Below are 26,801 nucleotides of genomic sequence, written 5' to 3'. Positions count from 1 at the left end.
TGGAGTTCCGGAAAAACTGGGCTTAATGCATGTCTGTAAAGAGTCATCGCAGATTACCCAGGGACAACACTTTCTGGTTTTATGTAATTTTTGTGTAGAATAAGTATTTTCTTACAGAAAATTCAATTTAGGCAGAGAGTGTTGACCCTGATCAGCCTGTTCTGGGTACACATGCTAATCTGGGCCGACACTTAATGCACATGCATTAAGCCCAGCTTTACAACAGCGAGGCTCAACAAAACTTTATTTTAAAACACTTAATAGTGCATTTCGGCATAATCAAGTTGAAACTGCAGGCATCAAACAGGTGAAGGTGTTTGTTAACTGTGAAGAGGTTACGGAGGTTCAAGTCTTGCCCAGTATTTGTTCTGATCAGTTTGCTTCCCATGAACATATTAGATCAAAGAGTACTATTTGCCTACCTGACAGCAATGTCTCAGTGTAAAAACATAGTAAGGCAAAATATTTGAATCTGAAACCCCTCACTATCTAGACATAAGTGCTCATCTGACGGAAGTAACTATATCTCAGTGTGAGAACATAGTTAGGCCAGTCCAGGTATTGAATCCAAGACCCCTCACTATCTAGACATAAGTGCTCTCTTGACTTAAGTAACAATGTCCCAGTGTGAGAACATGGTTAGGCCAGCCAGTCCAGGTTTTGAATCTGAGACCCCTCCCTATCTAGACATAAGTGCTCACCTGACTGAAGTAACTATATCTCAGGGTGAGAACATAGTTAGGCCAGTCCAGGTATTGAATCCAAGACCCCTCACTATCTAGACATAAGTGCTCTCGTAACTTAAATAAGCAGGCGGCCATACAACCTCTTCCCTGTTATGACTAAGTAACAAATTTATGTCACGAGCGTGCCATTTTACTTAGAAAGAGGCACTTAAACCAGGAAGGGACTCAATAAAAGATGTTGCAAGAATAAAAGGTAACAGTACCAAACATTTAAAACATGGCCAAAAGACATAAATATAACCTCTAATTTTTTATGATGGCTTAATGTGACCTGTCAGCATGAACATTTCTTTAAAGAACATTTTGAGGTTTGTTATTTAATTATTTATAAACATATTTTTTTAGTCTAAACCACAAGACAATAAAAACATACTTTTAAAAAGTGTGAAAACTGATGACTAAATAGCATTAAGGTCTTAATTTCAAAATGTTTTCCAGATTAAAGACAAAAAAATGCAATCCACTATTCAAGTTTATGAGAGATCAAGAGATGTGTTCGTCAGTAACACAATGCCCCCTATAATGCGCCGCTTTGAAGCCGTATATTTGACCTTTGACCTTGAAGGATGACCTTACTGCATTTTCATTAAAAAATGTGTGACTAAAAATAAAAACTTTTCTACTGACACAAATAAACATTAAACATCAATCTTTTGTTCAGAAATTTGTAAATAAGGCTCTGTTTAAAAAAATAAATAAATAAAGTATTTATATAAACTGAAAACATAAATTTGTAAACGGATTGCAGGCTTTTCTTAGAAGTAAAAATAGCTATTTACATAAACAAAATGTATAATGTCAAATTTTCCCATTTATCACTGAAACGTTCTGTATTTTGTGGTTCATTGTGTAAAGCACAATTTAACAATTTGTATATGCCTTGTCACGCTTTATTAGCCTTTCCAGCAGGGAGGCAAAATGAAGAAATTCAAAGCCTTTGCTTGCATCCCCTAACAAAAGATCCCATCATTTAAACAGCTCATTTGACTCTTAATTTAATACACCCTGCTTTTAAATTATATCTATAACATCTCATATTTTATTACCGGGTCACCTTCATTATTTTGCCTATCACGTTCGATGTATAATTTTCAATTTACAGTGGAAAAGATGATCGAATTTCTGAATTTTCAAACTTTGTAAGATTTAAACGAGCAAATCAGATTTGAATTTACAGAAGTCTGATGGCAAAACCCAATGAAGCCTCCAATTTTATGTATTATTTACATTGGATACGGATGTTTGGACCTTGATTTCTATTTCTTTCGTGGAAAGACAGGCATATGATGAAGCTAAAATGTAAGTACAAAGATCAGAGTTTTACAGATTTTGTTTTAATTAAGCACAGTTATATAAAAATAAAACATTTGCAAATCATAGTACAGTTATAGTCAAATTTCACATAAAGAATATATTAATGGGTTCTATTTTTGTAAGAGTACATTATGTTTCATAATAGATAAATAAGAATAAATAATAAAAAAAATTATAAATGCAAATCTTTCAAATTTTCAAATTAAGTAAATGACAGGATTAGCATAGATTTTTTCTTTTATTAACGTTCTTAACGAGCAGAGTTCTTTTGAATCACTCTTGTTGAAATGAACTCAAAATATACTAATAATTAAATTTAAATGTCTTAACACAGTTTTTCGTGTAAGTTTTGAAGCTTTTTTATATTTTCTATTATTTTCTTTAGAAAGTGAAAGTAATAATTGTTATAATTTGTATACCTATTTGCAGGTGATTTCGTTATAATATGTATTTTTCCTATCATGCAATTATGGTATGATTCATACTGTAGAGGTGTATTGAATTCACATTCACATAACAGAAAAACAGCAACAACAATATAATAAGACTAATTGGATTGATTGTTAATCTGTTTATAAATTACACATATACATATATATATATATATATATGCCTGTCATGAACTGCTACATTGATAAGATTAAAATAAACAAAGAAAACCTACATTTTATAACATAAATTGAAATTTGATTAATCTCCCTTCCATAGAATAAGCCTGACAGGTGCCATTAACCCAACAACTGTTTTCAGAAACATACAAAATGGATTGCAAAGTTGTTCTTACCAAATTAATATTTTAACTGGCTAAGAATGGCTGCAATAAACACGCTATTGTGATGCTAATTCAGGTAGAACAGATTAGTGTCAGGTACTTTCAAAACATAATAACAAAGGTGTAAAATTCATTGTATACTTTGGTTATGCAATGAGATTGCATTGACATATATCAATTGCTGTTTCTTAAAGATAAGCAAGGAGAAATCTAGGACAAAATTAAAGGAAGATGATGACTACTCTTATTCTTGTCCTAATGTGCATTACAATGTTAAAGCAGCTGCAACAACTTTAATTATAAGCGGTAGTATAAGTGCCACTACAGTATTTGAATATTTCCATTCGAATCTACGAATCTATAGAACAATATGTTATCTCCAATGAATTATACATTCCTATCTTTCTAGAAGAATGGAATGCGGCAACATTTTGAGCTGTGCTCTGTGAAATGGGGGTTTAATGCATGTGCGTAAAGTGTCATCCCAGATTAGCAGTCTGCACAGGCTAATCAGGGACAATACTTTCCGCCTAAACTGAATTTTTGCTAAGAAGAGACTTTCTTTAAACAAAAAATATTGTAACAGGGAAAAGTGTCGTCCCTGATAAGCCTGTAAGGACTGCACAGGCTAATCTTTGACAACCCTTTACACACATGCATTAAAGCCCCTTTTCAGAGAGCACGGCCCATATCATATCATGACTTCCACAGGCACAACTCTGCTCATATTGGTATAAGTAGAAGGTATTTTTGTAAAACACTAAAAAAGTAAATTAGATGACTTCACATGCATATAACAGTTTAACCAAAAATAAAACAAAGATGTGAAAAGTGGGTCCATTTGGAAGTTATTTATTTGTAAGAAATTATTTGGCTGGTAATCAAACTTGACAACTCCACCAAGGACTTCCCAAGCCCGCGCTGAAAAAGGAGGAGGGTTGAGCGAGGGGCTGGTAACCCCACCCTGTGAAAAAATGCTTGCTATGGAAACGACTACAAGGAGAACAAGCGACAAACTGTGTCGGGAGCGAAGCAGACCAGGCAACTGGACTTATGAAGGATGGGGATCAAAGTCGCAAGGACGTCCCCATCCCGATAGCGGAACTCTTGACACCAAAGCAATGGATCAGAGTTGGATGTTGGAACGTGTGAACACTCTATCAGACTGGAAAGCTAGCGCAAGTGGTGAGTGAGCTGATTCGATACAACCTGACCCTTATGGGAGTACCAGAAGCAAGAAGGCTCTGGCAAGCAGAAGGTGAGTTCTGAAGAAGTCATCATCTTGTCAGGAAGAACTCAGACTTCCATAAGCTGAAGAATGGGAGGGCGCCTGGCGACGATGGAGTGTGCCCTGAGGTTCTGCAAGCAGAAAACAAAGTGACGCCGCTGCTTCTTTCTCAGATTCTTCAAAAGATTTGGGACAGTGAAGAAGTGCCAAGCGACTGGAAAACTGGCACCATCGTCAAACTGCCAAAGAAAGAAGACCTGGGTAACTGTAACAACTGGCGAGGCATCACTTTACTATATCTCACCAGTAAGATCTTTAGCTGCATCATCCTCCAATGCAATCACATCAGCAGTGGATGGTATACTTCGCCAGGAACAGGCAGGCTTCAGGGAAGGCAAGTCCTGCATCAACCACATCTTCGTCCTGAGGCAAATCCTTGAGCAGTCCCATGAATGGAATGGATCCCTCTACGTGTTTTTTTGTTGACTTTGAGAAGGCCTTCGACAGCCTACACTGAGACTCCCTCTGGAAGATTCTGCAACATTATGGCATCCCTCAGGAACTTGTAAATGTCATCAGGTCCCTGTACAAAAACTTTCAGTGCAGAGTCATCCACAACAACCAGCTCACTGAACCATTCAAGGTGGAAACTGGAGTGAAACAAGGATGTAAACTCTTGCCGCTCCTTTTAATATCAATTGACTGGATCATGCACTGCACCACAGAGTGAAGGAAGCAAGGAACACAGTGGACGCTGACCTTGCTGCTAGATGACCTGGACTACGCTGACGATATCGGTCTACTTGCTAGCAGGAGCGAGGACATCCAGCAGAAGACACGACAGTTGGCACTGTCAGCAAGCACCATTGGTCTCAGGGTCAACATTGGAATGACTCAGGTCATGAGGAAGAACACCAGAGTGGGCTACCCAATCACCATCAATGACTAGCCTCTGCAAGATGTGGACGAGTTCATTTACCTGGGCAGCAAGGTCACCACAGATGGAGACTGTGCAAGGGAGATCAACACGAGAATCAGCAAAGCCAACCAAGCCTTCGCAATGCTGAAGCCCATCTGGAGGACCACAAGTCTTAGCATGCACACCAAGCTCCGCATCGTCAAGAGCAACGTGCTCAACGTCCTTCTATATGGGTCTGAGTGCCGGAAGACCACTGCTACCATCGAGCGCAAACTGGAAGTCTTCCAGAACAAGTGCCTGCGACGGATCATGAAAGTCTTCTGGCCAAACATGATCATGAACATGGAACTGCGTGGAAGAGCTGGCGAAAACAGCATCGCTCAGACCATCGCTTTGAGGAGATGGAGATGGCAAGGCCACGTCTGCAGAATGCCACCCTACTTGCTACCCAGGGTATCACTGAGATGGACTCCACAGGGGAAAAGAAACCGTGGACAACCGAAAGAGACGTGGCGCTGAACCGTGGAGCAAGAGCTCAAGAACAGAGGCCTCACTCTGCAGACAGGACCCGCAACAGCAGACCAAAGTCGCGCTCCCTTGCTGTCGCCTGAAGCACCAGACGGCACAGAGAGGATTGAATGAATGAATCAAACTTGACATCCAATTAATGGAAACAAACAGATCTGGAATGTTTGGTGAAAATTCTGTGATATGTTAATAAGTAATTGAAACTGCAAATGTATCAAATTTTTGTAAACACAGAGAAATAACTATAAAAGCCTGACTAAAGAATATCTGTTAATTATTGTTTGCCTTGTTGTTTTGCCAACAAACATTTGCAGAAAGATTGGTGAAGACTCAATGAAAACTGTGTAAGAGTGGAAATAGCAAATTTTGCCTTTTGTGTACATTACTCTTTAACCCATTTGAGTCGGGATACGGTTTCATTCATATCGCCCCGATATCAGAGTATTAAAAATATTTGTATATAAGCAAACGAATTTCTGTGTTGCTTTGTATTGTACAGCCATGAAACGAAAACTAGATCAATTGACGTTGTGGGATGGCCTGCAAACGTCCACAAACACAAGAGTATGTGGTATTGGTGGGAGTACATAAGAAGAAAGGATTTGATTAATCACGAGAAAACTGATTGCGATGTGATTCAATTGTTACAGTCTGCTAGTGTTAAAAAGCAAAAGACACATCCAGATAAATTTCTAACATCGTTCTCGGTTGGACTACGTCCTACTAAACGTACAAAATGAGTCCTAAATGAAATGCTACGCGTGTCTAATTATACTTACAACTGGTGCTTGTGGTTAGTAAACAAAAAAGGATTCAAGCCACACCTATTCGAGCGTTACAGAAAATTGTTTGCAAAACAAATGCCAGCGATGTTGATCCACATTATAGGATGGAACATGATGACTGGTTTTTTTAAAATGTCAACTATAAAACTTACATCATGCAAGAATGTTTGTGCATCCTACAAATCGGCTAAGTCACTAAAGTCAAAACTAAATTCTACCACGGCACGTTACTTGTTTTCTATATACAAAGAAGGAAAACTACTGTTGGTTATTACCCCGATGTACCAATGGTTGTTTTAAGTGACGTTACTTTGATTGTCCGTGCACTGTCTATGAATGAAGACGACGTCATTTGATTTTAATTGTTGTGGTGACATCACATTTTCACGGTAAAGTGGAGAACGTTCGGTTAATACAATTATCATTTAGAATCTTTAAATCGCGGATAACTTATTAATGAAATCGTGTTAGAATCGAAATAATAGACGGGTTACCATTGGTTATTGCGGTAATAACCAACGGTATGTCGTTCCGATGCTTGTTATCAAACCACTCAAGCTACGCCCTCGTGGTTTAATTCCAATGCATCGGAACTCCATACCGTTGGTTATTACCGCAATAACCAACGGTTACCCATCGATTATGTCTTAAACGACCCATGTCAGTTTCAAATATTGTTCAGGGATCTTTTTGTGTTCATACGAAATCTTTCAGGCAAAGACTTGTCTACCGATAATATGCTAAACCGATATATCTGTATGATGCCGGAAAATTTTGAAAAGCGTTCAAATTCTAAAGAAAGATTCCGTAAATTGGCTTACCAATAACAAAAATTCCGCCTATCGATCACGATGTCAAAATAGTAAAATGAGCTAATGGGACATTTGTCATGAACATTCCTTGTGATCCAATGTTACAATACACGAAGAAATGCATCAAATGATACAATAGATAAACGTGAGTGTGGCATAGATCCTGGTGGTCGAACGTTTGCTAAAGTGTATGACTCAGTGTATGACTCAATCGATTGTAACGTTTTCCAAGTTGGCATTGAAGAAGACAAGCAGTATGTGATTAGTAAACTCCACAATAAAATTGATCATGCCCATATGCATTTGACAAAAGCGCAAAACAAAAAGCAACAAACAGCAGCGCAGGAACGCATTGTGTCCCCAAAGAAAATACACTTTTAACTTAAAAAATTTGTTGATGATATCCACTTAAAGCTTTCCTCACATCTCGTCAAAGAATATCAGTATGTTGCACTGGGTAAAATCAATGTAGCACCATTGGTAAAAAAAGAACATTTATCAAAACGAGCTAAAAAGAATTTGCTATACTAACAACACTACAGATTTCACCGAACTACGAACACCAAATGCATATTACTTGTTCAAGATGAAGCATACACTTTGAAGACATGTGGAGTGTGTGGCAAAATCAACAAAAATCTTACAAAGAGTGAAACATTTTATTGCAATCAGTGCAAATATAATACTCACATGTTAATGGTGCTAGAATCATTTTTCTGAAATCTGCGCATGTTTCCGTTTGAAAAGCAACAACAATAATAACTCTGTAACAATAAGGTCGATCCATCCTAAATTAGAAAGTCCATTACTTCGAGACTTTGCATATGCTTAGTCCAGGGCAATTTTCTGCCGAATGAAATGGGTTAATGGGGTGAAAATGGCTGGATATCAAACTTGGCCTCAATTTTATGCAAACAAACATTTCCAGAAAGTTTGGTGAAGATGTACTGAAAGCAGTATGAATTAGAGAGCGGAAAAGGCAAAATTATCTCTATTTGTATAAACGATAGACAATAGCTCTGAATAGACTTGTGGCATTTGCTGGTTATCCAACAATTTTAAATTGCCAATGTTAAAAAAACATTTCAAGAAAGCTTGGTGAATATTTTAATAAAGCTGTTTAACATATATAGAAACAAAAACGTGAATTTTGCATTTTTGTTACATAAAGGGCAATTACTCTGAAATGCCTTTCACAAAAATTGGCTGGTTATAGATCTATTATGGCAATAACTATTGCTAGAAAGTTGGCGAATATTATATGAAAGTTGCGTGACTTATAGAGCAGAAAGCTGCCTGCCCAACTGCCCATCAATCAAACACCAAGAATATGTTTCCATAATGTCCCATGTAGAGACCTGTGTACAAAAACAATTTTCTTGATAAGGCAATCCCAGGTTAAAGGTAAAAAACAATATAGATTAAAAGGTGTGTAACAGAATTCTGTCGTAAATGAGCAACATATCAATAAACCAATACTAATGCACTCAAGATGTCACTCCCTTGTGTTGAATATGACAATACGTTTATAAAAATACCGACAAATACCTGTGGGGCACTATGATTAGTATTATCTGCCGCACTGTATTACTGCGAAATCAAATCTTCAACAGATAAAATGGTACTGAAGATTAGTGTTTATATACATATACATTCATGAATATATTTATATATGGTTTTAATGTATGACCTAATTATTTTACCTGTCAACATTTGTAATTTAAGGGACAATTTTATTGTTACAACCTGTTCTTAATTATTTATTGTTTTATTGTTATGTTTTTAATGTTGATTGATTGTTTTATATTGGTTACTACCTTTTCACAGAGCCAGGCTAAAATATAATTAAAAGTCAAAATAATATGAATTATCAAATTAAAGTATAGTGAAAATTGCATGTATTGCATAATATATATACAAACTTTTAGCTAAAATAATATATTTTTAATTGTTTTGCATTTTGCTAATATCTAAAATTGTCTCCCTTGCATTGTAAATGTATGGTGTCAATAAAATGAAAGAAAACAGCTGTGAATGACATTATTGGAAGGCCTGACTTTGTATTATTTTTACATAAGTGCAATCTCTAAATATTTATATGTATAATCATGAAATCAAAATTATGTTTGTTAATTATTTTAGAATTATTTCATATTGCATTTTGGCTTTAAAGAGTTTGCTCCTCAAGTGATTGTATAAAATCTAATTGTAGAGTGTATAATTCTAAAACGATGCAGCTACAATATTCACACAAGATGAGCAAGGATGTAAATCCTAAATCAGAGATCACTTTTTACCAGTCAAGAAATCAGCATGCACAGTCACAATCAATCATTTCCTGTGCAAACTCACAAAAAACTCCTTGACGTCGCTTGAGTGTTAAACTATTGTAGTTGCTGAGTGTTTCCTGTATGTGATACAATAGTATTGCACTCATCCCTTGATTTGAATAACAAACAGTTGCTATTTTCAAGGAGTAACTTTTAAGTGATGAGCTCACAGGTGTGAATATTGACAAAGGTGGTCATAAATCGCAAAACAATTCTATAAGACTAAGTCAATGGCCTGTGATGTACATAATTATCGATCAATATAAGTGATGATACTAATTATATTTACTGTTAACAAACATACCGTTCTTTAGGGTGTTTAGTTTTTTGATTGTAGGAATATAAAGAAGTGAAACTCCAGCTGCTGGAGCAGTATTGAATTTTCATTAAAAACAATTAGTAGGTCCTTTATTTAAGGCAAGTGACCGATTGCCCAAACAGTACAAAACAGCAAAAAATAATAAAAACACAATACCGCCACCAGCCTCTGAAGGCTGAAAATATAACAACATCGAAGATATGTACGGGGATACACGCTACTGCATCCACGCAGCACACATCAAACTGTTGTGCAATGCAATATAAAGAAGTGAAACTCCAGCTGCTGGAGCAGTATTGAATTTTCATTAAAAACAATTAGTAGGTCCTTTATTTAAGGCAAGTGACCGATTGCCCAAACAGTACAAAACAGCAAAAAATAAAAAGCCATGCTTAATTTTAATAATATGCTATTTAATTTTGAATTGTTTATTACAATTGCTTATTTTGTGTCATATAAAATGGTGATTTGAAGAGTTCTTGAAGGAGTTGCATTAAGATATTCATTTAGATTTTCAAATCGGCAATTAAGATAATTAACTGAGACTAAAAATGTCCGAACTTCCTTCTAAGCGAAGGTGGGCGTTATTGTTTCTTGAAGACAAAATAAAACTAATCAAAGAGTCAGAGATGTTGCCTAAATATACACTCAAGATGCTATCAGAGAAATAAAGGATAGGAAAGTCGACAAATGGGGATACTATAAGAAACTAAATTCACCTAACACATGCATATAACATCGTTTGTTTTTTAGGGTGCACTGTTTCATTTATGTTGTTACTGATATCACTGATAGTATCAAGTTTTGACCAATTTATATATGTCAATAGATTGTTCTGAAATTAGGGGGGTCTACATTTGATGAAACACCTTTAAAAATGTAATTGTAAAACTTAAAATAAAAAAGGCATTACACAGACCTAATCTGCTCTTTTTCACAGTGAGGAGCTGCTCAATTAATATTCCTAACTCAATGTGGAGCATTCAAAAACATGCTCTTACTGATAACAGGTGTAATGCTGGATTTCATAAAAATCAATTTGAAACAAAATGAACAAATAAAAGATACATTCTGCTGAAGTGCAACTGTTTAAAATGGACCAAACAATTAGACTGCAACAACAATTAAAGGAGTTATTGTGAAATGTGTAAATACGTTAATTCAAACTATGCAGGAAATCAGAAGATTTGCATGGAAAATTGGTAATTGTTTTGCATGCATTAACATTGAAACACTGATTTTTACATTTTAATATTGAACATTTTTTTTAACTTTTTATTATCTGCAATGATCCTGTCATAAATAAATGTTCCTTGGCTCTTTTTGTTAGTATTTTGGTTGTTATTCTTCTATGAGAACTGCACATGAAAGCTTAATTGTTTGCCATCATCCAAACTTTGTTGATAAATGTAAATGGTTCCCATGGTGTAATGGATATGGGGTCCGCCTAGTAACCGGTAGGTCATGGGTTCCATGCCCGCTGTGGAAGCAATCTTTAGATCTTCCCCAAAGGCACCACATACTGGTTCTAGGCTCAAGAAACGGACTCCAGAGCAGGCTAAAATAAATAGGTCTAACATTTACTTAATGATGTTGACTAATTCTACACGATGAAATGTTCCTGCATTTAAAAAACTAGATTCCCCCCCCCCCAAAAAAAATGTACTGCATATTATGCATATTATAAGAAAAAAAAATAGATAGAAATACTTATATCTACAGATGTTAGTGAACACTCCCAGCTGGACTTTGAACCCAAAGTCCAAGCTTAATATGCAAAGTGATACAAAATGGCTTGAGGAAGTTATGTCGAGAAAAGCAAAAACTTATTTGACCTCTGACCTTGATGATTCAATTGACCATTGACCCACAATTCTGGTTCATGTCAGTGACACATTGATAAAATCCTGAAATATAATTGCCAGTTACACAGTCAATAGACAAGTAAATAGTGGCTTTTCACATTTGACCTTCAAGTTCGACTGTGACCTTTAGCCTACTTACCTTGATAATGTGCATTTTATGCTGTAAGATTCTATACAAGTCAGATAAATCCCAGAGAAGTTCAAGTACAGACAAAGAACTTTAGTGTGACCTTGACCTGTGATGTAGGGTCCTCATTAAAGAGTGGTAGCAAAACACCAGCTCAAATAAATAAGTGTTGCTGCAGAAAAATTTACAATTTTGGACAACAGCCATAACCATTTATAGTTGTATGGTTGAAAATCAAATTACAGCAAATTAACAATAACAGATCAACTCTATCTATAATGCTTTCAATATTTTGTGTTCTAAACTTATATATTTTAAGGTCATATAAAGCACTCAAAACAGAAAATAAAACACAAAACTCAATTCTAATAAATTATAGATGAAATCTGAACTGTTAAACTATTATCGTGAACTTTTTTGCTTTAATGCTTGGATTATTTAAATAAGACTTACAGTTTAATCAATAACTTTCCAATAAACTTTGATAAACTTCCTTCTTTGATATCTGAAATTATAAGGGCTATTGTAGACCATGTGACAGGAAAGTGTCTAGGACCCATAAAAACTTACAAGGAAAATAAATGAACACAACTTATTTTCAAAGATGTGGACTTAACTGTTGGGAATATGTTTATTGTTGAAATTAATTGGATAACTGAAAAAACTTATAATAACAGTAAAGATCAGCTTGAATGGTTTTTAAATGTTAACAAGAGCTGTGTTTGTGAAACAAAATGCCCCATATTGCGCCGCTTTGAAGCCATATATTTGACCTTTGACCTTGAAGGATGACCTTGACCTTTCACCACTCAAAATGTACAGCTCCATGAGATGCACATGCATGCCAAATATCAAGTTTCTATCTTCAATATTGCAAAAGATATGAACAATGTTAAAGTTTTGTGACAGACACATACAATGACAGACAGACAGGCCAAAAACAAAATACCCCCAATCATTCGATCCTTGGGCATAAAAACTTGTTAATCTTATGGTTATTGTCTTAATAAATTTTGTGGAATTTATTTGAAATCTTGTTCCGTGAAATCCAACAATACTATGCACGGTGATCAACATTCTGTCCAAACTGAAAGTGTGGTGCACTTTTTCTGTATGTATGGAGGCCAATATACTTTTTTGTCCAAAATATGTGGTAATGAGTATTTCAGATCAAATAATATAAAGATAAATATATGTTTAGTCTAAAATGTATGATCAAAATGGTCTAAATTCTATGGGGAATCTTATGGTTGATAAAAAATGGGAAGAGGGGGGGTGGGGGTAAAATGTACACCGACTCCAAAACACACAGCATAAATGTAAAGAATTACAATAAGCCTTCGCATATAAGTTGCTTACTTAACTGCAGAAATTTACATCTTCCTTATTTTGCTTTATATATATATATTTTCAGGAGCAGAGGACATGAGTTTTGGATCTGATTGCAAACTGTGACTTTACCACCAGCATTGTGTTCCTTAGCAACAGTTTAAAGACAAAGTTTTACCATAGCATCCAAAAGTGCAATATACTAAGAGGTTTACTTTAATATAGTGGAGTCAAACTTAATGAATTTTAGTTTTCGTGTCTTAATTTTTCTTTTTTTTTGTGTACATCTTGTGACAAAATACAACAACAATTTATTCACCAATACAGTGTGCAAATTATGAAATCATGATTCCAACTGATTGTGTAAAAACGATTATATGAAGACTTTAATCAGCAATTTACATTCAAAAGCATTTTTTGCAGTGTAATAATCGGACAAATTTCACTGTGAATATTCCATTAACCCAGGGTATCAATGTTTCTTTGCTGAGAGAAACGTTACATCATTTGACCATTATAAATCTTATCATTTCTATTAGAACCTGTTGCACAAATTTCATCCATATTAACAAATCAGTGCCAAACAAAACTTCAATCAAAACGCTTTTCATCAAATCAGCTGAAATCAAGAAATCTAAGAAACAAAATGCCAGCCCAGCTGAACGAGGCAATGTCCTCATCAACGGAAACCATTCCAGTGACATCGCCTATGCCCATATTCCGTCCACCCCTTCCGAAAACACTTCCAGTGCCGAGGAATTTTGTCCGTCCTTTTATTAGTAACCCTGCCTGCAGGTGAGTGGGGAATATTAATTAGGTGAACCTGGCTCTGTGAAAAAAGGGGCTTGATGCATGTGCACACCGGCTAATCAGGGGCTACACTTTTTGCTTTAATGGGAAGTCTATACCTAGGGAAAATCCAGTAAAGGAGAAAAGTGTCATCCCTGATAAGTTTGTTTGGACTGCAGAAGCTAATCTGGGACAACACTTAACACACATGCATTAAGCCCCTTTTTCCCAGAATGAGGCTTAAGTATATTTCATCTTTTCTTTCTAACCATGCAATTGTGTAATGGATGTGGTATCCGCCTTGTAACTGGGAGGTCCCCAGGTCAATCCCCTCTTGGTAGCATTCTGCGAAATCTTCCCAAAAACAACAAGACTATTGCTAAGCAATATAATCCCCTACCGGCTCCACCATTGTCAGAAATTCCACCATTGTCAGAATTTTTTAAATTATTAATTGTTGCCATAGCAACCAGAATTTTTGACGTAGGCACAAAATGAAATGACGTGCACAATGTCCATATTACCATCTATCCATGTTTGAAGTTTCATTAAAAAATATTAAGAACTTTTAAAGTTATTGCAGGATCCAGAAAAGTGTGACTGACTGACAGACAGACAGACAGAGCGCAAACCATAAGTCCCCTCCGGTGAAACCGGTAGGGGAAAAAAAAAGCTGGTTTTTTCAAGTAAACAAACTTATTTTGTCTGTATATGGAATAAGTGAAATATTAAAAGAATGCATATTCTGTTCATTTGAATGAATTATTATGTTCACTAAGTTATCTTAAGCTGCTGTTCAGTTCAGTGATTAGAGTCATTTGAAAATGGATCTATAACTTTTGCTGAAAATTCACATCTTTATTAACTAGAACGTGATTATCTACTCGTTTGCCATATGTCATATCTGGCAAAAATCTTTTTATTGAGTATTTTGTGGTTAAATATTCTTTCTGGGAAACACCTTGCGCAAAAAAAAATTTGCATGACGTCATGAACAGTGTTTGCCACCGTATTGTTAGACAGAACAAAGAAACCCAGTTGCGCACTAATTTAACAAACAAACAAGAGGCCCATGAGGGCCTGAATTGCTCTACTGCTATAAACACTGTGCAAGTTTGGAAAGAATAAGATGAAAACTGTGTACTTAATCGCGCAAACAAGGAGAATTTTCTCAAATTCAAGAGGAGATTATTGTGTACTTATTTCTCAGATACTGCTCATATTCAATAGGGTTCAAGTCCTCATTGATATAAAGATACTGTGCAAATTTGGAAATAATTGGATGAAAACTGTGGAATTAATTGCGTAAACAAGCAGGATTTCAAAATTTTCTCATATTCAAGGGGAAGTCATTCTGGACTTATTGCTTCGATACTGCGCTTTTTAAACAAGAGCTGTCAGAGGACAGCACGCTTGACTATTCGACTGCTTGACAGTATAATGTAAGCCATCGTGGGGAAGTTGTTCATATTCAATAATTTATTAGACGATTTTTCAAAAATAAAAAAAGTTAAAAAAAATAATTTTGTGGTGGGGATGGGGTAGGGGGGGGGGGTTGAGAGGGGGGTATAATGTGGGGTGTGGTCATTTACTAGATGATCTTTCAAAAATAAAAAAGGATTTTTTTTGGGGGGGGGGGATGGGGGGGGGATGGGGGGGATGGGGGGGGGGGGGGGGGGCAGGGATTCTTGGTTAGGGCGTGGGGTATTGTTTAGGTGAAATCCATTGACAAAAAATGAAAAAAAAAATTGCGGGGTGGGGTAGGGGGGTGGTGAGGGGGGTATGATGTGGGGTGTGGTCATTTATTAATGATCTTTCAAAAATAAAAAAAGGAAAATCAAAATTTTTGGGGGGGGAGGGGGGGCAGGGATTCTGGGTTGGGGCGTGGGGTATTGTTTGGGTGGAATCCATTGTGGTATTCAGGTAAGTGTTGTTTTGTCAAAGTATTAATAAAATTTGATCATAAATAAAACAGTTATGGCAATGTAACTAAAGTAATATGCATATTGTAAATAAAAAAAGGGCCATAATTCTTACAAAATGCTTGAAACAGTTGTCTGCCTTGTTTATAGATTGGGGTAATGTTAGTAAAGAAGTTTGCAAAATATGAAAGCAATATGTCAAGGGACTGTGCAAGTTTGCCAAGAATTGGATGAAAATTATCACATAAAAATACTGAATATTCATTTTTTTCTAAAATTCAAGAGGAGATAATTCTGGACTTATAACTCCGATATTGCTCAGTTTCGATAGGGTTTGACTCATCATTCAGATAAAGACACTGTTCAAGTTGGGAAATAATTGGATAAAAACTGTGGATTTTATAGCGTAAACAAGCCTTATTTAACAATTTTCTCAAATTCAAGGGGAGATAATTCTGGACTTTTTACTCTGATGTAACCCATTTTCAATAGGGTTCGAGTCCTCATTAATATAAAGACACTGAACAAGTTTGAAAAGAATCAGATGAAAACTGTGGACTGTATCGGGTAAACAAGAAAAAGTCTAACACACGCACGCACAAATGATTGTGTTTAAATATCATAATATTACATACCTTTACTATACCGGTAAAGAGCAACAATCTGGCTTTGAAGGCGGGGTTTATTCTTATCTGGCGGACAGATCGTTTCAGTCCTAGGGTCGATGTCCCATACCTGGAGAAAAACAGATCGCACGACTTCAATTGAACAAAAAATGGTGTGCACAATCAGTACATTTCGACATATTTAAATAAATTGAGCAACAAATCAACAAATGTATCAAAAATAATTGTGATTAAACATAGCACACATTTCGGATAATTATAAATTGAAACTGTGCTGTAGATTAGAATGATGGCAATACAGTCAAAACTGAGAACAGCTGCCAGTCAAGGGAAATGGCTAATGTGATGGATGTCGACAGTCTCCAAGACTGTTGGTCTCGGATCACTACTTTAAAGATGGTTGGTCAGTTGGTAGTCTTGGTACGTCATAACCCCACTCAGTCATTTGCACACAGTGTAAAACATTAAGGCTCATTTCCTATAACTACATGTATGCATAATAACTTCTATTGAATAATACAGAATAATATCTAATAAATTGATTTAATTTCATTCCCATGTTTAAACTATATCTTTGACTTAATTCACAATAGCATCGTTGTTTACTCATTTGTCTTGCTTTTTCGGTATATCTGAAATTTTGTATTACATTTATTGGGAGATATTTTTAAATAAAGGTTGTCACGTACATGTCATTGAGGTCTCGTCCCAACAAGTATAAAGAGCGGGTAAATATTACGCTGTCATAAACCGAAAGTACGGTATAACTGTTTTGTTCTCATTCAAAGAAAAAGAAACTGGTAGTAACTGATTATTATGACCCTATGTGATTTCCTTCCTAGCCCCCAGAATAAAGGCTTCAGGCCGTGCCTCTTGAATAGGTAACAACATTTTTAGTGATGAAAGCAAGCCGACTTGAGATGACGTGGTATTTCTATAAATTAGTTTTAGTTGCAATCGTAAACTTTTGCAAAACAACTGCCTAATACTTCCAATTACTCATCATATTAAGTTATCAGTGTATATCAATAACTTATATTTCCCATTCTTGGTCTAAATAACTTTTGCAACACTCAACATTTTAAACATTGCTGAAACATCCAATTGTTCTCACAGTACCATAAATTGAATATTGGACTAGTAGCCGGCCATACTAGGCATGTTTTTGTAAAATTGCAGAGTAGTGTTAATTATGGACAGCATGTGCAAAGTCTGAAAAAAGAATTGTTGTAAGAAACATAACAAACAATTAATAGCGCTTCATGCCTAACAATGAAACCATAAGTCAGAAATTTTACAGTTTTTGGCGTACATGTATTATAAATTATCAACTTTACACTTTATAGTAATGTACATTTTTTGACTTGTTACATAAGAGATTAAGAATTAAACAAATAATGCTACAGGTCAAAATAAATACTCTTATTTTCTTAAATCTGTAAGAAGTTTCGGATAATCATTTTAATCTCTTGTTTGTTAGCTCTGTTATATTAAATAAAAGTGTACATGGAACTTTAATACTAAAAGCTTATCATCATTTTGAAATTCATTCCCTTAATCTTCTGTTGTATGTGAATAAATAATCCTTCTGGCTGGTTCTTATGCTACATGTGTATATATATTTTTACACTTTCCCCCATAAGAAGTAAAGTGAAAATGGCTTTTGCATATAGCATAAAACGAGAACAGCCTGCGAGTTACTCCCAGTCTGTTCAGGTTTTATGCTGTTTGCAGCTCATCAGTATCTTAGGGTTGGAAATGAAGCCTTTAAAACTTGAATCTAGTAAGAAAGGTCTTAAATTAACCCTTTGCATGCTGGGTAATTTGTCTTCTGCTAAAATGTCGTCTGCTGAATTTCTAAAATAAGCATTTTCTTCATTTTTTTCAAAGAATACTATCAGAATAGCAAACAGTTTGGATCCAGATGAGACGCCACGTTCTGTGGCGTCTCATCTGGATCCAAACTGTTTGCAAAGGCCTTTAAAATTCGGCTCCAGCGCTTTAAGGGTTAAATTTAACTTTTAAAAGGACTGAATATGCATCAAAATATGTATCTAAGTGGGAAAGGGTTATTTAAAGGGATCTTTTCACGGTTTGGTAAATTGACAAAATTGAAAAAAGTTGTTTCAGATTCGCAAATTGTCGGTTTAGTTTATAGTTATGATATTTGTGAGGAAACAGTATTACTTAACATTTACCAATTGTCTAATATAGCCATTATATGCATCTTTTGACGATTTAAAAACCTAAAAATTATAAAGCGTTGCAACGCGAAACGATTGAATAATTTGGAGAGTTTTGGTGTTGTCGTTTAAATTTGTGAAACTACGAAGATTGCTGATATAACGTATAAAATACGCTTCTTATGTAAGTTTGGCAGGATAGCTCAATTGGCTAATGCGTTTTTACTTCAGGATTCTGGGGGTCACTGGTTCGAGCCCTGCTGTGGGCTACTTTTTTTTCCTTTTTTAAATTTTATTTTTGATTTTTTACGTTGCTTTTAAAATTTAATGTTTACATTTATTAATATAAAGCATTTAATGACAAACTTCAAAACATGCCAAAATATGTGAAAAGGCCCCTTTAAAGCAAGTTGCTCTTTAATACATGTCATTTTGAGGGTCTTTGTCAAAACTATTCATTCGTATTCAAGAGGCTATAATAAACAGTTGACTGACAATACGTCAACATTTAAAATACTAAGTTCTTAATTAATTTCACCAAAAATATATACAGAAATATTGTTATAAACCATGCCCATGACTCTATGAACAAATTAAATAAATAACCTCTAAGTTTGAGATTTAAATTCCTTGTGACTGCTATGATAATCCTATCACACAAAGCATTCTTAGAACTTGGTTTCATCTCATCGTGCCTCAGAAAGTTTAGGTTCTGGAGGTGTAGTAACACCATTTAGTAGTTAAATAGCAAAGGTAATTAAATTCAAATGTTTTATCTTTTTATGCTATTCAATATGAATTGCAATGCTACACTATAAGGTTAATTTTTAATCACAATTGACTGTTTAATTCATCATTTTGGGCCAAGTTTGAGGTTTGCAGCTCCTTAAAACCAGTTAAAAACCCAGTGCTTTTGAATTGACTAATCCCAGCATTGACCCAGTTTTGTTTATGTTTGTGCGTTTGTATCTACATGTGTTTTGGTTTGGTGCATTTTTCTGTTTGTAATTGTTTTAACAATTGTTCTTTACCATAAACAAAGCCCTGCATTACATACAAAGGTTTCTCTCCTGCGGGTACAGCTGAAGTTTTACTTCATCTGTATTTATAGAATTGTATTATCTGTAATTGTACTAGTCTCCCTTTGAATTACATTCAGAAAAAGCTATGGTAGTTTCAATTCATAATCATTGGGAAGTTAACATACCAGTCAATCATTATTTAATCATGGTTTATTTCTCCTTAGTCCATATGATTGGGTCCTCTTTTAAAGAGTTATTTTTCTCTTTGGCATAAAAGGCTAGATGCATTTTCTTAAAGCGACATGACCCATCTTTTTTTAATGAAATTTAAACAAGAGTGCCAAACCGTCACAAGATACGCCCGTTCGAAGGTTTTGGACACCATGCTCAATGTTTGAAAAGCACTAAGTGACCTCGAGACCTAGTTGTTGTAGTTTTTGACCCGGCATGACCCATATTTGAACTTGACCTAGATATCATTTAGATGTAACATCTGACTAAATTTGGTGAAGATCAGATGAAAACTACTTCAACAAGCAAATTCGTTGAATTGATATCCCCCGCCAATATGCATCTGGACACAAAAGTGTTATATTTGACACACAAAAAAACATTTTTTCAAGATACAAAGGGCCATAACTCCGTTTATAACAGATAGTGTACAATGCCATTTGGCGTGCATCATCTTCTTATTGAAATACATGCCCATACCAAGTTTCAATGAAATCTGCCAAAGCACTTCCAAGATATGGCTCCGGACACACAAAAAAAAGCATTTTTTTTCAAGATACAAAGGGCCATAACTCCGTTATTAACAGATGGTGTACAATGCCATTTGGCGTGCATCATTCTCTTATCCATATAATTATATACTCATACCACGTTTCAATGAAATCCGCCAAAGCACTTCCAAGATATGGCTTCGGACAGATGGACGGAAAGACGGACGGACAGACAACGCCAAAACAATATCCCTCCGCCTATGTTAGATAATTAGGGGGATAATTAGAGAGCGGACCCCATGCTAAATGCTTGAAATGCACTATGTGACCTTGTGACCTCATTTTTGACACGGCATGACCTATATTCGAACTTGACCTACATATCATCTAGACACAACTTCTGACCAAATTAGGTGAAGATCAGATGAAAACTACTTCAATTAGAGAGTGGACACCATGCTAAATGCTTGAAATGCACTTAGTAACCTCGTGACCTAGTTTTTGACCCGGCATGACCCATATTCAAACTTGACCTACCTATCATCTAGACACAACTTCTGACCAAATTTGGTGAAGATCGGGTGAAAACTACTTCAATTAGAGAGCAGACACCATGCTTAATCCTTGAAATGCACTAAGTGACCCCGTGATCTAGTTTTTGACCCGGCATGACCCATATTTGAACTTGACCTAGATATTGTCTAGACACAACTTCTGACCAAGTTTGGTGAAGATCGGATGAAAACTATTTGAACTAGAGAGGGGACACTGCTGTGGACGCCGCCAGCCGGCCGACCACCGCCCGTCAAGGGTGAAACTATAATACGTCCCGGTTTTAAAAACGGGCGTATAAAAAGGGCCAATCTTTCAAAGAGGACAGATTAATCTTAAAACTGAATTGCATAATCTGAAATGACAGCAGCATAGTGTAGAGAAATATCTATTTTTATAACATGCACATAACTGTGATGATTTTGCACATGGGAAATGTTTACTTTCAAGTGCCAATTTGTTACTATTACTTGTATTTGAATACTTTAAAAACTCTTCATCAAAGAGTGACACGACATAGGAAGTTTCCCAGAACTATTCACTCATTGTGCATGTACCCATATTTAACTTCCATTTCACCTGATGGAAGGATCAATTTTTATTTTTTGTACTTGTAAAAGGGAAAAAAGTTTTTATGCCCCTCACACAAGTTTAGCCACTAATCCTGATACATGTAGAAGGCTTTGAGTTGGAAGTGCAGGGTTCAAGGAAATTATAACTCTTCCTTCAACATATATGGAGTATAACTGCCCTTTGGGTAATTTTCTTGTTTTGAGCACATCTGCTATTGTATTGAAGTTAAATAAAATTAAAGCACATAAATAAAGTGATAGAGGATGTTAGGAGTTGAGAGAATCATAACTCACTTTCTTCAATAGTGGGTTATTGCTCTTCAAATATGTTCATATGCAGTGCCAAACAAACATTAATATTAAAGAGATTTTAAATAAAACCACATCATTAGTATATATTTTCATTTATATTGCATGCAGAGAGATCTTTAGTTCTGAACTATTTTGAATTCTACAGGCACTAGAGAAAAAAAGTAGCACTTTTTAAAGGTCAAAATGTGTCCTCTTCGGGGGCATTCCTCACTTACAGTGTCAACAGTTGTTGATATGCTCTCTCTTTGAATATAAATCCCTAACTCAACAGTACAGGGGCATTCCTCACTTACCATGACAACAGTTGTTGTTCGACTCTCTCTGTTAACATCAACCCCTCACTCAACAGTACAGGGGCATTCCTCACTTACAATGACAACAGTTGTTGTACGACTCTCTCTCTTTTTTAATATCAACACTTCACTCAACAGTACAGGGGCATTCCTCACTTACAATGACAACAGTTGTTGTACGACTCTCTCTCTCTTTTAATATCAACACTTCACTCAACAGTACAGGCATTCCTCACTTACAATGACAAAAACTGTTGTAAGACTCTCTCTCTTTTAATATCAACCCTTCACTCAACAGTTCAGGGGCATTCCTCACTTACAATGACAACGAGAGCGCCGATGGCGTTAAAAGCATAGGTGCAAGATACAGGGAAGAATGGCGTCACGTGGTATAATGTAGTTCGATATCGCCATCCGCGAATTTCTCAAATCAATAATTTCAAACAATTACCGACTATTTAAATAGATAATCTTTCCATTTACATCAGTGTTTGAAACGCTTATGAAAAATAATTACCCAAGCCTTTCAAAATTTAAGCACGGACAGATCTGTATCGATTCTTTTCTCTATTCTTTTCACAAATGAAAATAGACGCTACCCTATTCGTCTGCGTCAAGAATTTGTCGTAAAACTTGTGGTAAGCGTTAGATGCAGACGTGCACAACAGATTGAATTCTGAATACAGATTTCTGAATGCAGATTTTTATAGAAACTCCTCACAGCAGTTACTTCCCTTGCTTTGCCCGGTCAGTAACTTCTAGTATAAGGGAGGCCACTGCGTAGGAGATTGAGATTTATAGTGCAGATAGAATTGTTTTACGAACGAAATTTGTTTTAGGTTATAAGAAGATTTTTTGACATAAAACGGTCTTAGAAAAATTCACTAAAAACGGTGTCAGCAATATTCTTGGAAGAAAACGTTAGAAAAACGTTTCCAAAAAAAAATTGTAAGAATGACCATATACTAAATTAAATAGATATTTCGTCTGATTTTTGATCAGGTAAGGCTTCATAAAGGGCAACCGATGGATGTGGATTTTCGAAATGTGGTATATACCATAAGCATAGGTGCGTAAACGCACCTATGCTAAAAACTGTTGTAAGACTCTCTCTCTCTTTTAATATCAACCCCTCACTCAACAGTACAGGGACATTCCTCACTTACAATGACTCAACAGTACTTTTCTCTTAAGAAACATGCTCTGTTGTCCCGTCTGTAGATCTGCCATAGTCATTAGCACTTTTCTATGGAATTCCATAGAAAATATTATGGAATTCTACGGAAATCGATGGAAATCCATGGAATTTGATGGAATTCCATCCACTTGCCAATTTTCCATCTGAAGCTGTTATGGAATTCCACGGAATCTTGACTAAAATTCCATGCATTTCCACGGAATGTATGGAAAACACCATGGAAAGTTGGACTTAGCCATTTTTTTCAACGGAAATCGTTATGGAAAATAACTTATACATTTTCTTGGATGGAAATCAATGGAAAATAACTTAGAAAATTTTCACTGATTGTCTGAAATGTATTTGTAGTTTAATACATGTATGCATTTATTTGCATCATGTATTTTGTATTTAAAAGAAAATGCAATAAAGATAATTATAAATTTGTTCTAGAAATTGGAACAGTTCTGGAACTGTTCCATATTTGTGTTCTAAAACGTATGTTCTGGATTTGTTCCAAAACAGTTTTTTTAGAATAAATCCAGAACATTTGTGGAAAATGGCTTAGGACTGAAACTGTTCCAATAATTTCAACAATCTTTTTAGAACATTTCAAGGACAAAATATGGTTAAAAATATCTAAAAATGTTTTAAAATGTAGTTCTAGAACACATCTAGAATGCTTTAAGAACCAGTAAGTTCTACAAAAGTTCTTATGGGGAATAAGAACACATATAGAACACCTTACACATACAAATAGCCAAATAGACTTCATAGTAGCAACAGCAGCAGCAGCAGTAGTAGTAGTAGTTGTAGTAGCTGTATTAGTAGTAGTAGTTGTTGTTGTTGTTGTAGTAGGTGTTGTTGTTGTAGTAATTGATGTAGTAGCAGTAGTGTTTTTTATATCAGTAGAGGTTGTGGTGGTAGTAGTAGTAGTAGAAGTAGTAGCTTTAACAGTTTCTGTAGCAATAGTAGTAGCAATAGAAGTAGCAGTAGTAGCAGTTGTTGCTGTAGTAGCAGTTGTTGCTGCTGCTGTTGCTGCTGTTGTTGTTGCTGCTGCTGTTGTTGCTGCTGTTGCTGCTGTTATTGTTGCTGTTGTTGTTGGTGGTGGTGTTGTTGATGCTGTAGTAATTAAAGTAGTAGTTCTGCAGAAGTAGGAGTAGTTGTTACTTTCAAAGCAATTTCAACAAGTTTAAATTCCTTAACCCTGTCCAAGTGGTATACACACTGTTTTTTCTCAATATCAAACTCAGCCAGTCCAGGTTGTCAAATAACAATCTATCTGATAAGCCAAGCATATGTTTTACATCAGATGTTGGGTATGTTTGCTGCAAATCTATTGGTTATAAGATATAACAGCCTTTTCTAATTGGCTGAATTCAAATACAGAAAGTTTACCTGTTAGATTGAAACATGAAACATGGTGGACAATGTACTGGTTTAACTTGTTAAAATAAAGTTAAAGACATTTAACAAACAGAAGAGTCATTAGTTTTTCCATTTAAACACTTTCTTAAAATACTTATGTATTTATATCATTTGGAAAGTGACATGAAATATTGCTAAAGAGTGATGCATACAGTGTTTGAGCAGTCTGTCTAGGAATAGAAAAACAACTGAAGGTTTGTGATTTTTATTATTTCTAAATATTCCTTTAAATTTAATCTTCTTATGACATTATTGTAGACCCTTTTATGTGATATTTGAGGTTTTAGTATGGCAAATATTAGTTTAAAAGCAGCTGTCACCCAAATTTTCACTTAGTGGAGTTTGCAGTTTGAAAAAGGAAGTAATAAGACCTATGTGGAGAAATTAATAACGTTGAATGTAGTATCGGAATTTTATCATGCAAGGTTATGGAACTGCAGGCTAAGGAAGTTTTTTACTGTGCATGTTGAGCACTCAATGCTCATTAATGGTGTTAATGTTTATTATTATCCCCCGCCATAGGCGGAGGGATATTATTTTGGCGTTGTCTGTTCGTCCTTCCATCCTTCCGTCTGTCCGTCTTTCCATCAGTCCGTAGTCATATCTTGGAAGTGCTTTGGCAGATTTCACTGAAACTTGGTATGAGTATGTATATTGATAAGAGGATGATGCATGCCAAATGGCATTGTACACCATTAGTTAATAACAGAGTTATGGCCCTTTGTATCTTGAAAAAATGCTTTTTGCGTGTCCAAGGCCATCTCCTGGAAGTGCTTTGGCATACATGCCATAATTTTTTAGGTCCAAAGCGGGACATTCCATAAAAAATTGTCGGGACATTTGACCAAAAAGCAGGACACCTAAAACGATCTATCATTCCACGTTTACTATAGTCAGTATAGTACTAACAAAAACTCTTGATACTTTTATTCAAGACATAAAACATCTGATATGAAGCATGAAATCTTAAACATAACAATAACAGTTTTATTAAATTAGACAATAGCAAACAACGAAGATAATATTCATCTGTTTAAGAGTACAAAATCTAGATCATTACGACAACAATACTCATTATATTAATTTCAATGGCAAACATTAACGCAGGGGAGGCTATCCAGTTGACTGAAAGTACGGGTTACAGTACACTATCTACCGAACAGTTACATCAGTTACACACGGAATGCGCGGCCGTACACATTTCCGTATTTTGTTTTCTTCCTATATACACAGATTAAACTGAATTGTGAATTGTCAGGCGCTGTATTGGGGTAGTGTCAAACTGTCATGAATAACAACACGTTGTTTTTATTACAATAACACAAGACGAGATGGGTAACTCTTTTACTGTTTGTTGCGATGTTTTTTTAAGCATGTGTCCATGCGCAGTTTGTTACTTGTCAATTGCCGCGGCTTAATTGGAGTAGGGTCAAACTGTCATGCATAGCACCTCGTTGTTTTTAGCTTAATTGGAGTAGGGTCAAACTGTCATGCATAGCACCTCGTTGTTTTTATTACAATTACACTAGACAGGATGGGTATCACTTATTGGACTGTTTGTTGCGATTTTGGTATATTGCACATTCGGAATATCCCGCTATATTGGAACTAAACATTGAATGTAAAAGACTCATTTATGACGTAGCGTTAATTTTACAAAACAATTGTTTTGTAAACCGTTTCAAACAAATACAAAATAAACACATTTTCAACATTTATTTCATTATAATAAAACTATCGATAGCAATAAGCGACCACTATCTTGAAGACCACCATGGTGTGAATGCCTGATGAAATCAATAATTAGCCGATAAATCGCTGATAAGGTGTCATAAACAACACTGGTACACACGATAAGTAGAATCGGATTGTTAATTGGAGGGCAATAAAGGGATTAGCGGTGTTAAGTGTTAGCGAAACAGAGCTTGAATAGCGAATTTTATTGGGAACCTATACACCTTACATCGTTTTTTACGAATGTCGGGACAAATCGTCTCATGGCGGGACGGCGGGACAAAGGGCTCAAAAGCGGGACTGTCCCGCCGAGATCGGGACGTATGGCATGTATGGCTTTGGCGGATTTCATTGAAACCTGGTTCGAGTATATATATGGATAAGAGGATGATGCA

General features: G+C 35.6%; 2 protein-coding genes across 15 annotated transcripts in view; one reads left to right on the top strand and one right to left on the bottom strand.

Annotated features, from left to right (window-relative positions):
- Nucleotides 1–26,801, top strand: part of LOC127882102 (tumor protein 63-like) — an 85,460-nt gene that overhangs the window by 1,154 nt on the left and 57,505 nt on the right. Inside the window, exons 1-2 of one of the 2 annotated variants that reach the window (XM_052430537.1) lie at nucleotides 10,733–10,955; nucleotides 13,160–13,869. In XM_052430537.1, coding sequence (XP_052286497.1) covers nucleotides 13,721–13,869 — 149 coding nt within the window. In that variant the 5' untranslated portion in view covers nucleotides 10,733–10,955; nucleotides 13,160–13,720. Of the gene's footprint in view, nucleotides 1–10,732; nucleotides 10,956–13,159; nucleotides 13,870–26,801 lie in introns of those variants that run through there. The other variant, XM_052430536.1, reaches the window with a different exon arrangement.
- Nucleotides 1–26,801, bottom strand: part of LOC127882103 (arylsulfatase I-like) — a 147,414-nt gene that overhangs the window by 90,074 nt on the left and 30,539 nt on the right. For 9 of the 13 annotated variants that reach the window (XM_052430543.1, XM_052430547.1, XM_052430557.1 and 6 more), the window contains 2 exons: nucleotides 16,421–16,520; nucleotides 12,199–12,250 (listed from right to left, as the gene is read on the bottom strand). The exons of 1 other annotated variant lie outside the window; for it this stretch is intronic. The gene's annotated coding sequence lies outside the window, so the exon portion shown is untranslated. The remainder of the gene's footprint in view (nucleotides 1–12,198; nucleotides 12,251–16,420; nucleotides 16,521–26,801) is intronic. 3 more of the 13 variants (XM_052430549.1, XM_052430545.1, XM_052430558.1) reach the window with 1 other exon arrangement.

This window comes from Dreissena polymorpha, chromosome 5 (genome assembly GCF_020536995.1).
Source record: "Dreissena polymorpha isolate Duluth1 chromosome 5, UMN_Dpol_1.0, whole genome shotgun sequence".
NCBI lineage: Eukaryota > Metazoa > Mollusca > Bivalvia > Myida > Dreissenidae > Dreissena > Dreissena polymorpha.
This window is presented reverse-complemented; position numbering and strand designations above follow the sequence as displayed.